Source organism: Anolis sagrei, chromosome 11 (assembly GCF_037176765.1).
Source record: "Anolis sagrei isolate rAnoSag1 chromosome 11, rAnoSag1.mat, whole genome shotgun sequence".
NCBI lineage: Eukaryota > Metazoa > Chordata > Lepidosauria > Squamata > Dactyloidae > Anolis > Anolis sagrei.
The window spans coordinates 8,992,604-9,005,682 of record NC_090031.1 but is presented as its reverse complement, the minus strand read 5'-3'; the positions used below and the strand labels follow the sequence as shown (position 1 = coordinate 9,005,682).

The window sequence follows — 13,079 nt, the reverse complement described above, 5'->3', positions numbered from 1 at the left end:
GCTAAGGATGTGTATGGCCCATATGATGCCTTTTAGAGGTTTGATTTTGTGTTCCTCGTGTCACTTTTATGGCGTCCCTGCAATCAAGCATCCTTCCTCCTGATATTTGGAAGGAAAGCAGAGAGAATGTGTCCCTAAATGCAGGGATCCTCTGTTGCCTGGAGGGGTGCGGTGTTTCTGCATCCTCTCTGACTGCAAGAGTCATGCAACTTCCTGAGTGACCCAGCGCCAGGACCACTCGCTTTTGGCCAAGTGAAGAAGACATCAAAGGTAGGCACTCACCTGTTCCAACTCATGCTTGGACAGGTTTATTATTCCTTTTCTGCATTGTGGTCACTGTTGTTGCATTGTGTGTGTGTGTGGGGGGGGGGGGGTAATGCAAATTTTGAAAACAGATATGTGTAATATGGGATAGTGTATGTATTTGTTCTTGTTGATGAGAATGACTATTAAGAGCAGTGGGAATAATAATTGTGTTGGTTCATTCTGCATTGATATACCGTATTTGGCAGGGACAGCCCTGATTTCTGTTGTTCTACTCTGTTGTGTCATTGATTCCAAAATAAGCAAAAATGTGCTTTATTACACTCTCTGTGCCACCTGCAATCAAGAGCTGGCTTTGTTGTTCTCCTTTGCTCTTGATCTGTGTCAGTGGGAGTAGGGGCGTCCTTCCTCCAAATTAGTGCTTTCCAAATTTCTCACCCCATCCACATCCTACATGGCTCTATTGGATCTTGCCTCAGCCGTTGGGTTGCTTTTCAAAACTTTTCAGGTCAAGTACAGATTGTTTCCAGTGTACAGTATGGCTGTAGGAATGAGGTTTCAGAGTGTGTCTAGCATCCCTCTTCCTGATTGTTGGAAGGCAGAGAGAGTGTGTCCCTAAATGCAGGGATCCTCTCTTGCCTGGAGGGGTGCGGTGTTTCTGCATCCTCTGTGACTGCAAGAGTCATGCAGCCTTCCTGAGTGACCCAGCTCCAGGACCACTCGCTCTTGGCCAGGTGAAGAAGACGTCAAAGGTAGGCACCCACCTGTTCCAACTCATGCTTGGACATTTTTATTATTCCTTTTCTGCATTGTGGTCATTTTGTTGCATTGTGGGGGGAGGGGGGTACTGCAAACTTTGAAAACAAATATGTGTATTATGGGATAGTGTATGCATTTGCTCTTGTTGATGAGAATGGCTATTAAGGGCAGTGGGAATAATAATTCTTCAGCGTGGTCACTGTGAAATCCACACCTGTGGTATTTCCTGCGTCCACGCAGCTGATTCGGATCCTTATTGAAAAGCTTTTGCCAAATTAGGGACTCCAGCCCCACCCATCCACTCCAGTAATAAAGCCAGGCAGCGGGGCTTGAGGCCTTAGTTCCTTTTGTCCGCGAAATTGTCTCCCATTAGAAATTAGACTTGGCCGCCAAAAAACGTGTGGCTTTTGGGAGAGAAATTCTTTTTTCTGCACTAGCATGACGCCCACCATCCATGGGACTGCTCGCTAGTCTACCACAGGTGTGGATTTCACAGTGACCACACTGAAGAAAGTAAGGTTGCTTACCTGTAACCATGTTTCTTCGAGTGGTCAACTGTAAAATTCACACAACCCGCCCATCCTCCCCGCGCTCCGTCATGCATTCTATCTCCGACTGCCTTTCGCGTTACGGAACTAAGGCCTCAAGCCCCGCTGCCTGGCTTTATTACTGGAGTGGATGGGCGGGGCTGGAGTCCCTAATTTGGCAAAAGCTTTTCAATAAGGATCCGAATCAGCTGCGGGGACACAGGAAATACCACAGGTGTTAATTTCACAGTTGACCACTCGAAGAAACATGGTTACAAGTAAGCAACCTTACTTTGTGTTGTTCTTTCTGCATTGATATACTGTATTTGGCAGGGATAGCCCTGATTAATCCTCTGTTGTTCTACTCTGTTGTGTCATTGATATCAAAATAAGCAAAAATGTGTTATTGGGAGAAGGGGCATCTTCCTGATTGTTGGGAGAAAGAGAGTGTTCCTAAATGCAGGGATCCTCTCTTGCCTTGGAGGGGTGCGGTGTTTCTGCATCCTCTCTGACTGCAAGAGTCATGCAACCTTCCTGAGTGATCCAGCACCAGGACCACTCGCTCTTGGCCAGGTGAAGAAGACATCAAAGGTAGGCACCCGCCTGTTCCAACTCATGTTTGGACAGGTTTAATATTCCTTTTCTGCATTGTGGTCATTTTGTTGCATTGTGGGGTGGGGGGTACTGCAAACTGAAAACAAATATGCGTATTATGGGATAGCGTATGCATTTGCTCTTGTTGATGAGAATGGCTATTAAGGGCAGTGGGAATAATTATTGTGTTGGTTCTTTCTGCATTGATATACAATATTTAGCAGGGACAGCCCTGGTGAATCCTCTGTTCTACTCTGTTGTGTCATTGATATCTAAATAACCAAAAATGTGCTTTATTACACTCTCTGTGCCACCTGTAATCAAGGGTTGGCTTTGTTCTCCTTTGTTGTTGATCTGTGTCAGTGGGAGTAGGGCCGTCCTTCCTCCAACTTAGTGCTTTCCAAATTTTTCAGCCCATCCACATCCTACATGGATCTTGCCCTAGCTTTTGGGTTGCTTTTGGGTTGCTTTTCAAAACGTTCAGGTCAGGTACAGGTTGTTTCCAATGTGTTGTGTGGCTGTAGGAATGAGGTTTCAGAGTGTGTCTAAATAAGAAGATAGTCCTTGTTGGAAGCAGTGCATAGTGGTGCTTGGATAGGATTGGTGGCCAGAGGGCCAGATAAAGTGAATGATTGTGTGGTGATGTTATGCACTGAAATGGTTAGAAATGGCAATCTTGGTGATGCTTGAATTGGATGCCTGGGTGACCAGAATGGTAGTTAAGGTGAAAGTTGTTCATGGCCTGTTTGGCAATGCTCAGGACCTGTATGGCCCATATGATGCCTTTTAGAGGTTTGATTTTGTGTTCCTCGTGCCACTTTTATGGGGTCCCTGCAATCAAGCATCCCTCCTCCTGATATTTGGGAGGAAGGCAGAGAGAGTGTGTCCCTAAATGCAGGGATCCTCTCTTGCCTGGAGGGGTGTGGTGTTTCTGCATCCTCCCTGACTGCAAGAATCATGCAACTTTCCTGAGTGACCCAGCGCCAGGACCACTCGCTCTTGGCCAGGTGAAGAAGACGTCAAAGGTAGGCACTCACCTGTTCCAACTCATGCTTGGACAGGTTTATTATTCCTTTTCAGCAATGTGGTCACTGTTGTAGCATTGTGGGGTGGGGGGAGGGTGGGGTACTGCAAACTTTGAAAACAAATATTATGGGATAGCATATGTATTTGGTCTTGATCTGTGTCAGTGGGAGTAGGGGCATCCTTCCTCCAACTTAGTGCTTTCCAAATCTCTCAGCCTATCCACATCCTACATGGCTCTATTGGATCTTGCCTCAGCCGTTGGGTTGCTTTTCAAAACTTTCAGGTCAGGTACAAGTTGTTTTCAATGTGTAGTATGGCTGTAGGAATAAGGTTTCAAAAATAGGTTAGTCCTTATGTTGAATGAATGTTTTGGGTCTGTTCTCCTGCTCCATCCATTAAGAAGGGTCTTTGGCAGCCTTTGTCATCATCACTGGTGTTCTTGTTGAAAGCACTGCATAGTGGTGCTTGGATGGGATTGGTGGCCAGAGAGCCAGATAAAGTGAATGATTGTGTGGTGGTGTTATGGACTGAAAATCTGAGAAACTGCAGTCTTGGTGATGCTTGAATTGGATGCATGGGTGACCAGAGTGGTAGGTAGTTAAGGTGAAAGTTGTTTGGGGCCTGTTTGGCACATATCATGCCTTTTTAGAGGTTTGATTTAGTGTTCCTCACGTCACTTTTATGGGGTCCCTGCAATCAAGCATCCCTCCTGATTTTTGGGAGGACGGCAGAGTGTGTGTGTCCCTAAATGCAGGGATCCCCTCTTGTCTGGAAGGGGTGCGGTGTTTCTGCATTCTCTCCGACTGCAAGAGTCATTCAACTTTCCTGAGTGACCCAGCGCCAGGACCACTCACTCTTGGCCAGGTGAAGAAGACGTCAAAGGTAGGCACCCACCTGTTCCAACTCATGCTTGGGCAGGTTTATTATTCCTTTTCTGCATTGTGGTCATTTTGTTGCATTGTGGGGAGGGGGGTACTGCAATCTTTGAAAACAAATATGTGTATTATGGGATAGCATTTGCATTTGCTCTTGTTGATGAGAATGTCTATTAAGGGCAGTGGGAATATTAATTGTGTTGTTTCTTTCTGCATTGATATACTGTATTTGGCAGGGACAGCCCTGGTGAATCCTCTGTTGTTCTACTCTGTTGTGTCATTAATACCTACATAAGTAAAAATGTGCTTTATTACACTCTCTGTGCCACCTGTAATCAAGGGCTGGCTTTGTTGTTCTCCTTTGCTCTTGACCTGTGTCAGTGGGAGTAGGGGTGTCCTCCTGATTGTTGAAAGGCAGAAAAAGTGTGTCCCTAAATGCAGGGATCCTCTCTTCCCTGGAGGGGTGCAGTGTTTCTGCATTCTCTCTGACTGCAAGAGTCATTCAACTTTCCTGAGTGGCCCAGCGCCAGGACCACTCACTCTTGGCCAGGTGAAGAAGACATCAAAGGTAGGCACTCACCTGTTCCAACTCATGTTTGGGCAGGTTTATTATTCCTCTTTTGCAATGTGGTCACTGTTGTTGTATGGGGGGCGGGTACTGCAAACTCTGAAAACAGATATGTGTATTATGGGATAGTGTATGCATTTGTTCTTGTTGATGAGAATGCCCATTGTCAATCGCTGTTGGTTCTGTCCGCAGTTATATAAGCTACAAATATCCCAATTTGGCAGGGACAACCTCGAGTAATCCTATGATGTTCCAGTTTATGTGCTATTCATATCTAATTTAGGCAAAATGAGCCATGTTCATGGCCTTATTTGCCCATTTGATACCTTCTAACAGTTGTTGAGCACCTGTTTAGAATTCTTTAGGGGTTTTACCCTTTTAAAGGTTCCCTGCTGGCATTTCTAGACCACTTTTTGGGTGGCCTGCTTGCATTTCCAGTCCCCTTCATGGGGTCGCTGCTGGCAGTTCCTTGCTTCTTTATGGACTCCTGGCTTACAATCCTAGGTCTCTTCATGAGTTTCCTGCATGCAATTCCAGACCCCTTTACGGGGTCACTGATGGCATTTCAAGACCTCTTTATGGGGTCCCTGCTGGCAATTTCATGCCTCTTCATGGGGTCTCTGCTTGCAACTCCAGACCTCTTTATGGGGTCCTTGGTTGCATTCCTAGTCCAATGTATTGGGGTCCCTGCTCGCATTTTGAGGTATCTTTATGGAGTCACTGATATCATTTCAAGTCCTCTTTTTGGGGCCCTTCTGGCATTTTCAGGCCTCTTTATGGGGTGTCTGCATGCAATCCTGTGTCTCTTTATGGGGTGCCTGATTGCAATCATATGCCTCTTTATGGGGTCCTTGCTTGCATTCCTAGGCCTATTTATGGGGTCCATGCTGGCATTTACAGGCCTCTTTATGGGGCTCATGCTTGCAAACCTATGCCTGTTTGTTGGGTCCCTGCTGGCAGTCCCGTCTCTTTCTGGGGTTCCTGGGTGGTTTTCTAGGCTCCTTCATCGAGTCCTGCTAGCATTCCTATGCCTCTTCATGGGGTCGCTGCTTGCAATCTCAAGCCTCTTGAAGGGGGTCCCTGCTAGCATTTCTAGGTGTCTTTATTGAGTCCTACTTGCCATCCGGTACCTCTTTATGGGGTCCCTGCAATCCAGCATCTGTTTTCCTGTTTATGGCGAGAAAGGCAGAAAGAGTGCACCCCTAAATGCAGAGGATCCTCACTTGTCTGGATGTGTGCGGCCTTTCTTCATTCTTTCTGACCGCAAGAGTCATGCAACTTTCCCAGCACCAGGACCACTCTCTTTCTGAGCCAGATGAAGAAGACATCAAAGGTAGGCACCCACCTTTTGCAACTCATGCATGGGCAGGTATTGTATTCCTTTTTCGCATTGTGGTCACTGTTGTTGCATTTTTTGGGGGGGGGTACTGAGAACTTTGAAAACGGATATGTGTGTTATGGGATAGTGTAGGCGAACCTGACTTCTTGAGGGCAGGAAAGGATTGCAGACAAGAATCTCAAGGCAAGGGCAAATATTCCCAGGTCTGCAAGAGGGCGGCAAAGGGATTGGGCTTAATTGCCATATCATTGATATTATTGAGCCGTGGCAATTTTAAATAATAATAATGGTAATACTTTTACTACTATTGCTAACAAAAGTCATGCAACATTCCTGCGTAATCCACAGCCAGTCTCAGCCAGGTGAAGAAGACATCAAAGGTACGCACCATCTGTTCCAACTCATGCTTGGGCAGGTATTTTATTCCGTTTCTGCCTTGTGGTCACTGTTTTTGCACTGTTATATTGTGGAGGAGGGAGGGTACTGCAAACTTTGAAAACCTATGTGTGTATTATGGGATAGTGCATGCATTTGCTCTTGTTGATGTGAACGACCATTGTCAATGGCAGTGTGAATAATAGCTGTTTTGGTTCTTTCTGCATTTATATACCCTAGAAATGTCCCAATTTGGCAGAGACAGACCTGATTCACCCTTTGTTGTTCCTCCCTATTGTGTCATTAATACCTACATAAGCAAAACAAAAACAAAAACAAAACATGCTCTTCGTCTTTCTCCTTTCTGCTTTCCTTCCTTCCCTTGTGTCTTTCTTTCCTTCTCTCTTTCTCCCTCCCTCCATTCCATTCCATTCCACCCTTTCATCCTTCTTTCTTTCTCTCTTTTCTTCCTCCTTATCTTCTTCCCTTCCCTCCCTTTCTCTTTCCATCCTTCCCTTCCATCTTTCCTTCCTTCCTTCCTTCCTTCCTTTATCCCACCCTTCTTCTCTTCCTCCCTTTTTCTCTTTTTTCTTCTTTCCTTTTGGCTTTCCTCCTTCCTTCCCTTCCATCCTTCCCTTCAATCCTTCCCTTTCACCCTTCCTTCTCTCTTTCCTTTCTCCTTCCCTTCCTGCCTTCAATCACAGGGCAACAATTAATACCTACATAAGCAGGGAATTTTTAGCATGCGGCCTCCAAGTAAGAAAGTTTGCCCATGCCTGATGTAGCGGTTCGATGATCAAAGGTCTGGAGAACAAGCCCTATGAGGAGTGACTTAAATACCTGGGCATGTTTAGCCTGCAGAAGAGAAGGCTGAGAGGAGACATGATGATGGCCATGGATCAAGCCGTGAGGGAAAATTCTAGGAAGGAGCGAGCGAGCTTGTTTTTTGCTGCTCTGGAGACTAGAATGCAATGGAATAATGACTTCAAACTGCAGGAAAGGAGATTCCACCTGGACATGAGGAAGAACTTCCTGACTGTGAGAGCTGTTCAACAGTGGAACTCTCTGTTTCGGCGTATGGTGGAGGTTCCTTCTATGAAGGCTTTTAAACAGAGGCTGGATGGCCAACTGTTGGGGATGCTTTGAATGAGATTTTCCTGCTTCTTGGTAGAACGGGATTGAATTGGATGGCCCACAAGGTCTTTTCCAACTCTATGATTCTATGAAAAGAACTCCCCCTCAGAAGGAGGTATCAATTTCTAGCAAAAGTTGCAGAAGAATGCTTGATGCAGATTCTCAGGGAGATGTCTGTGAAGAGATGGACACCACCACCACAACGAGGGCAACCTCCTGGTGCCCTGAAGTTCAGAAAATCCAGATCCAGTTGCCCTTTCTGATGGAAGAGGAGAAACCAAGCGACTGAAAATAAAGCACCAGCTGGGGAGCTAGGGCAGCAATAACTGACACCAAAAAGACCAACTGTTGAAGCCTTTAGTCATCCTCTCCAGATGGAAGCCTCTAATCTGCTACAATGGCTGCCAATCCACTCTTTTGTCAGTTATGTATCCTGCAAGGAGGACCCTACTTGCACTTGCAGGAAATGTACTTGCAGATACATATCCTATAAGTAGGATTTCCCCAGAGAAGAAACATCTACCTCCCACCTACCACAAACCTGTTACATTGAATAGTTATTGAGACAGCACCACCTCACCCAAACACCAATCATTCCCCAGGCTACTATTGTTGAGCATGGCTTCCCTTCTTGGTCAGAGATGAATGTGGCTTCCAACAAAGCACCATTATTATTAGGGACACGTCCCTCTGACCAACACCAAATGAAGACATTTTTCACAAATCGCTGCACCTTTTTAATCTTTTCCACCCCACTCCCCATCCCTCCAAAATGGGGGGAAAAGTTTCCGAACCGAGACTTGTGCAAATCGTCCAGTCTCCAAAGGATCGGGGTCTCGGCTCTGAAGATCTGACTGGTCTCGATGCCACAAGGGTGAAGTGGAAGTCAAGGGGCCAATCAACAGTTTGTGTCAATCAGTTCTGTTTTTTTTCTAAAATGTATTTATATTTATATATATGACATGGAGTTCATCATAATGTCCCCATAGAAAACTGTTCTGCCCCTTCAGTGCCAAAGTCTGTTGTTAATTCCGCAAGAGTTCCATGCATGAAGGAGAAGGGAAGGCATTTGCGATCCGTGCAAAAAGGAGGGAGGGGCTCAGAGTTGTGTCTCGTCTCTCGTTTCAGGGCTACAAGGGTCCGGTTTGTGACCGCAGCTGCTCTTTCGACTGTGAGTCTCGTTTTCCACGTGGGCTAAAGGGTCCGGCCGTATCAAGTACCTGGACAGAAGCAGAAACATCATGTGAATAGCATCCACAGATGGGCCATATGTAGCCCCAGGTTGTTTTCGGGGCATTTTCTGGCCCTCTTATTGCCACAAAGCCCCCTGGAATGGATAGCGGTGGTGCTACCATTAAAATGACATTCAAGTAACTCAGTGCTTCCCAATGCTTTTTTAAAAACCAGGGACCACTTGACCAGGGACCATTCTCCAACATTAGTACCAAAAGGGTTACAAATTAGTTTTTGGCCAACTTTAGTTTCGGTTTGGTTATTTGGGGTGCTGATTGCATTGGATAAACTACAGCAGTTCTAGTTTCTGATACAGAACATATACCATCCAGTAGTCGCCATCTGCTCATCCACAGAAAACCATATTTAATCATCTGGATCTGATAAGGTCTATCCCAGGTATGAGTAAACTCAGGCCCAGGGGCTGGATGCAGCCCCTTGGGCTCTTTTCTCAGGCCCTCCTCTCACTCATCATCCTATCTTTCCTTTCTTCCTTCTCTGTTTTTCCCCTCCCTCCTTCCCTTCTACCCTTTTGTCCTTCCTTCCCTCTTTTCTCCTGTCTTCCCCCTCTTTCTCCTTCCTTCCTTGCTTCCCTTTTGTCTTTCTTTCCTTCTCCCTTCCCTCCCTCCCTCCATTCCCTTCCACTCTTCCTTCCATGCTTCTCCTTTTCCCTTCTCTTTTCCCTTCCTCCTGGGGGATGTTTAGCTGGGAGAAGAGAAGTTAGAGAGGGAACATAAGAACCATGTTTCAAGATGTAAAAGGGTGTCCCATTGAGGAGCAGGAAGAAGGGGAAAACTGACTTTCTGCTGCTCTAGATACCAGGGCAGGGAAAGAGATTCAACTGGAAAGATTAGGAAGAATTTCCTGAGAGTAAGAGCTGTTGGAGAATGGCATAGGCTGCTTCAGACTGTGATGGATTCTCCTTTTCTGGAGGCTTTCCCACAGAGGTTGTCTATCAGGAGTGCTTTGATTGTGTCTTCATGTATGGCAGGGGGTTGGACTGGATGGCCCTGGGGGGGTGGTCTCCTCCAGTTCTAGGATTTTAGGATTATTAGTGAAATGTCAGGATGTGTTTGCTACTCCAACATGCACCAGGCTCTTCTGATGCACACTGGGTGCTCATACACTTATGGAAGAGGCCAGATTAGGAAAGGCCACCTTACTACAAGGACTTGGAGACCAATCTTGGACTTCAAGGAGAAGAAGCCTCCTTGTGCATCCATGTGAAGATGTTTTGGGATGCATTTCCCATTAATCACAGCCAGTACCAACCCTTCCCCATGCCTTATGTACACCAAGGTTGATCAGAATTGGGGAATGACTGTCCTAGAGCCCATTTGGACTCTAATTAGAAAACAAAGGGGGATGATAAAACCACCATGATGTTTCAGCTGACTCCTTTTTGACCAATTCAATTTTTAGTTCAGATAGATTCCCCAGTCCTACTTCCCATTTCACCTTCCCTCCTTCCATGACCTATTTCTGTGGTGTGTTGTATTGCCTCCAAAATACGCTCTATGCTTTTTACATACACAATGTCGTTGAGTTCCAGCCGTGTGTCTGGAGGGGGGTTGATGAGGACATAGGACAACGTGTTCTGGTGGTCGTTCATTTCATCTGCAAGAAAAAGACACAGGAAAGTGGTACTTGGGGGCAAGGGGGGGCTGGGATACACTCTTTGCAAAACTGTGGGCAGAAACCTGTTAGATGTTGGATCCCTTGTGTTCACAGCTGAACTGTCTATCATGTCTACATGCAGGTTTGAACGTGGAGTTGATACAGGGTGCCATGGACTGTGAGGTTCAAATATCGGAAAGCCCCCAAAAGGTTTTATTTTGGTTCCTTTCGCTGGCTCAGGATCACATTGGAGCCACCATGAAATGTAGCAGCTATCGATGCACATTTCTGCATGCAGCATGGCATGCAATCCAACATTGGAGGAGAATCTCAGTCATTTCCACTTCCCAATCAGAGTTTAATGCAGTGGTTCTAAACCTGTGGGTCCCCAGGTGATTTTGCCTATAACTCCCAGCAAGTTTAGCATCTGTTAGGATTTCTGGGAGTTGAAGGCCAAAATGTGGGGACCCCCAGGTTGAGAACCACTGGTTTAATAGGATGCTTTGAGGGCTACGTTATCGGGTTCTACCACAAGGCATGCAGAAATTCTCATGGAAAGCCCAGGAGTAACTCACAGCTGTCCTTAAAACTCCAAATGAAATCCCCACTTCCAAATGGAACATCCACATTCTCCCTCCTCAATTGAAATGCTCAGAATGAGTTTTGTAACAGAAATCTGGGGAAATGAAGCCGCCTTGCTCAACAACAGATGCATGGAGACACAAAGACGGCAAAGCAGTGATGGCAGGGCCCTTCAACCATGAACATGCAAGCAAAATGTTTGCAAATCATAAGATGGATAGCTAGTTCTTAGAGTTGTCTTCCAACCCCCAATCTTCCTGATTGTTGTTGTTGAATTGTATTGGTTTGCTTCCTACCTAGCCAACATAATGTGCGGGTTCAACTTATTTCCTTTTTGTACCATTATTAGGAATTGAAATGGTGTCAGAATAACATAACAATATGCAATTTTCCTCCAGATGTTTTTGCATTGCAGCTTCCATTCTCTCTCCTCTCTAGTGTTGCTTGCTGGACTGCTAAAAGTTGTGGGATAGTCCTTGAATTCCCCATCTTTGCCTGATTTCTTGAACCAAAGGGAAGATTGCAGCTCAGAGTAAAATGTGTGCTTGTATCTCGATATGTCTCAGAGCCTACAGCCCCTCCTACACTGCCATATAATCCAGATTATCTGTTTTGTATTATATGAGTCCACACTGCCATATAATTCAGTTCAAAGCAGATAATCTGCATTTTATATGGCAGTGTAGAAGGGGTCCATATCTGTAGGCAAATGTTCTTGAGTTCAGTGACTGGAGTCCTACAGAGAAATGATCCGAAGGCTAAAAGGAAAACTTCCGCTGAAGACCATGATTGAGTGAATCTTTCTTATACCAAGTCAAGCTTTTATTTATTAACTGGTAAACAACAAATGTGGGTCATAGTGGTGCAGCGGGTTTGACCACTAAGCTTCAGAACTTGCTGACCAGAAGGTCAGCTGTTTGAATCTGTGGAATGGGGTGAGCTCCTGTTGATAGCCCCAGCTTCTGCCAGCCTAGCAGTTCAAAAACATGCAAATGTGAGTAAATCAATAGGTACCACTTTGGCGGGAAGGTAAGAGCACGCCATACAGTCATACAGATGCCTTTGAGGCATCTATGGACAACACCTATGGTCAACGCCGGCTCTTCAGGTTAGAAATGGAGATGAGCACCACCTCTTGAGTTGTACATTATTAGACCTAATGTCAAGGGGAAACCTTTACCTTAACTATGAGCTTGCCTTTGTTTTTGTCTATTTTGACTTTCTTCCATAACACTATGCAACAAAATTTGAAAAAAAAATCCCTTTTTGAAAGTGTTAACTTTTGTTTAATTGTGTGGTCCTTACTTTGAAAGTAGTTGTTCTGCTTCGGAAACTTTGTTTTTGTGGCTGCCACAAATTGTGTTGAATTAGAGTCTGGAGAAGATATTTGGGGAAAAACTAGAGCAAAATGTGCCTCTGCATGATGTCCCTCTTGCAGAAACAAAGTTTTTGCAGTTTCATAAACCTTTTCCACAATTTTATGATAGAACCAATTAGGAAACGACATTCATAACCCAGGAACAAAAATTGTGTTACATAGTGTATTATAAATCTTTGCTATTTTAAGCACTGTTGTAGCTCTGCAAGCGGCAGAGGATTTTTCTGTTGATGGGTCAGAGAATGGGGGGGGGATGATGGGTTTCAAAATAAGGAGTCTGTGACTGATCGAAGAGAGTTGCAGGCAGATGAGACCAATGTTGTGGATTTCTGTGCTTATTTCCAGGCAACAGAGCAAAGTGAAAGGTCTAGTTCCCTTGAGAAAAGGCCTTGGGTTGATGGAGAGTGTTCTCAAGAAACTAGATTAGGCCTGAGAACACAAGGAGTAAAAATTAGACAAACGAGATAATCTCGGAGAATCCAAGATAAGACCTCGAAGGCCAGCTGCCTTTGGCATGATTTCATGGGTGCCTGGCTGGGCTTAAATTAAGTGGTATGGGCTTCAAGCCTCTCAGAGGAGACTACATTGCCATAAAGGATGGCTCTCCTGTCTCTGCTCTCAAGTCTTTGATTCAAGTATTCTCAAGTTTCCTGCTCTGGTTCAAGCCTTTGTTTTTTTTTTCCTGAAAGGGGTTATATTGGAAAAGTATGGGTTTATGTATTGTCGAAGGCTTTCATGGCCGGAATCACTGGGTTGTTGTAGGTTTTTTCGGGCTATATGGTCATGTTCTAGAGGCTTTTTCTCCTGA

At 45.3% G+C, this 13,079-nt stretch overlaps 1 protein-coding gene across 7 annotated transcripts in view; it reads right to left on the bottom strand.

Annotated features, from left to right (window-relative positions):
• Positions 1 to 7,804: 7,804 nt before the first annotated feature.
• The window catches only part of KCNT1 (potassium sodium-activated channel subfamily T member 1), a 132,977-nt gene continuing 127,702 nt past the window's right edge, over positions 7,805 to 13,079 (bottom strand). For 6 of the 7 annotated variants that reach the window (XM_060757350.2, XM_060757348.2, XM_060757349.2 and 3 more), the window contains 2 exons: positions 10,227 to 10,311; positions 7,805 to 8,681 (listed from right to left, as the gene is read on the bottom strand). In XM_060757350.2, coding sequence (XP_060613333.2) covers positions 8,561 to 8,681; positions 10,227 to 10,311 — 206 coding nt within the window. In that variant the 3' untranslated portion in view covers positions 7,805 to 8,560. Of the gene's footprint in view, positions 8,682 to 10,226; positions 10,312 to 13,079 lie in introns of those variants that run through there. The other variant, XM_060757354.2, reaches the window with a different exon arrangement.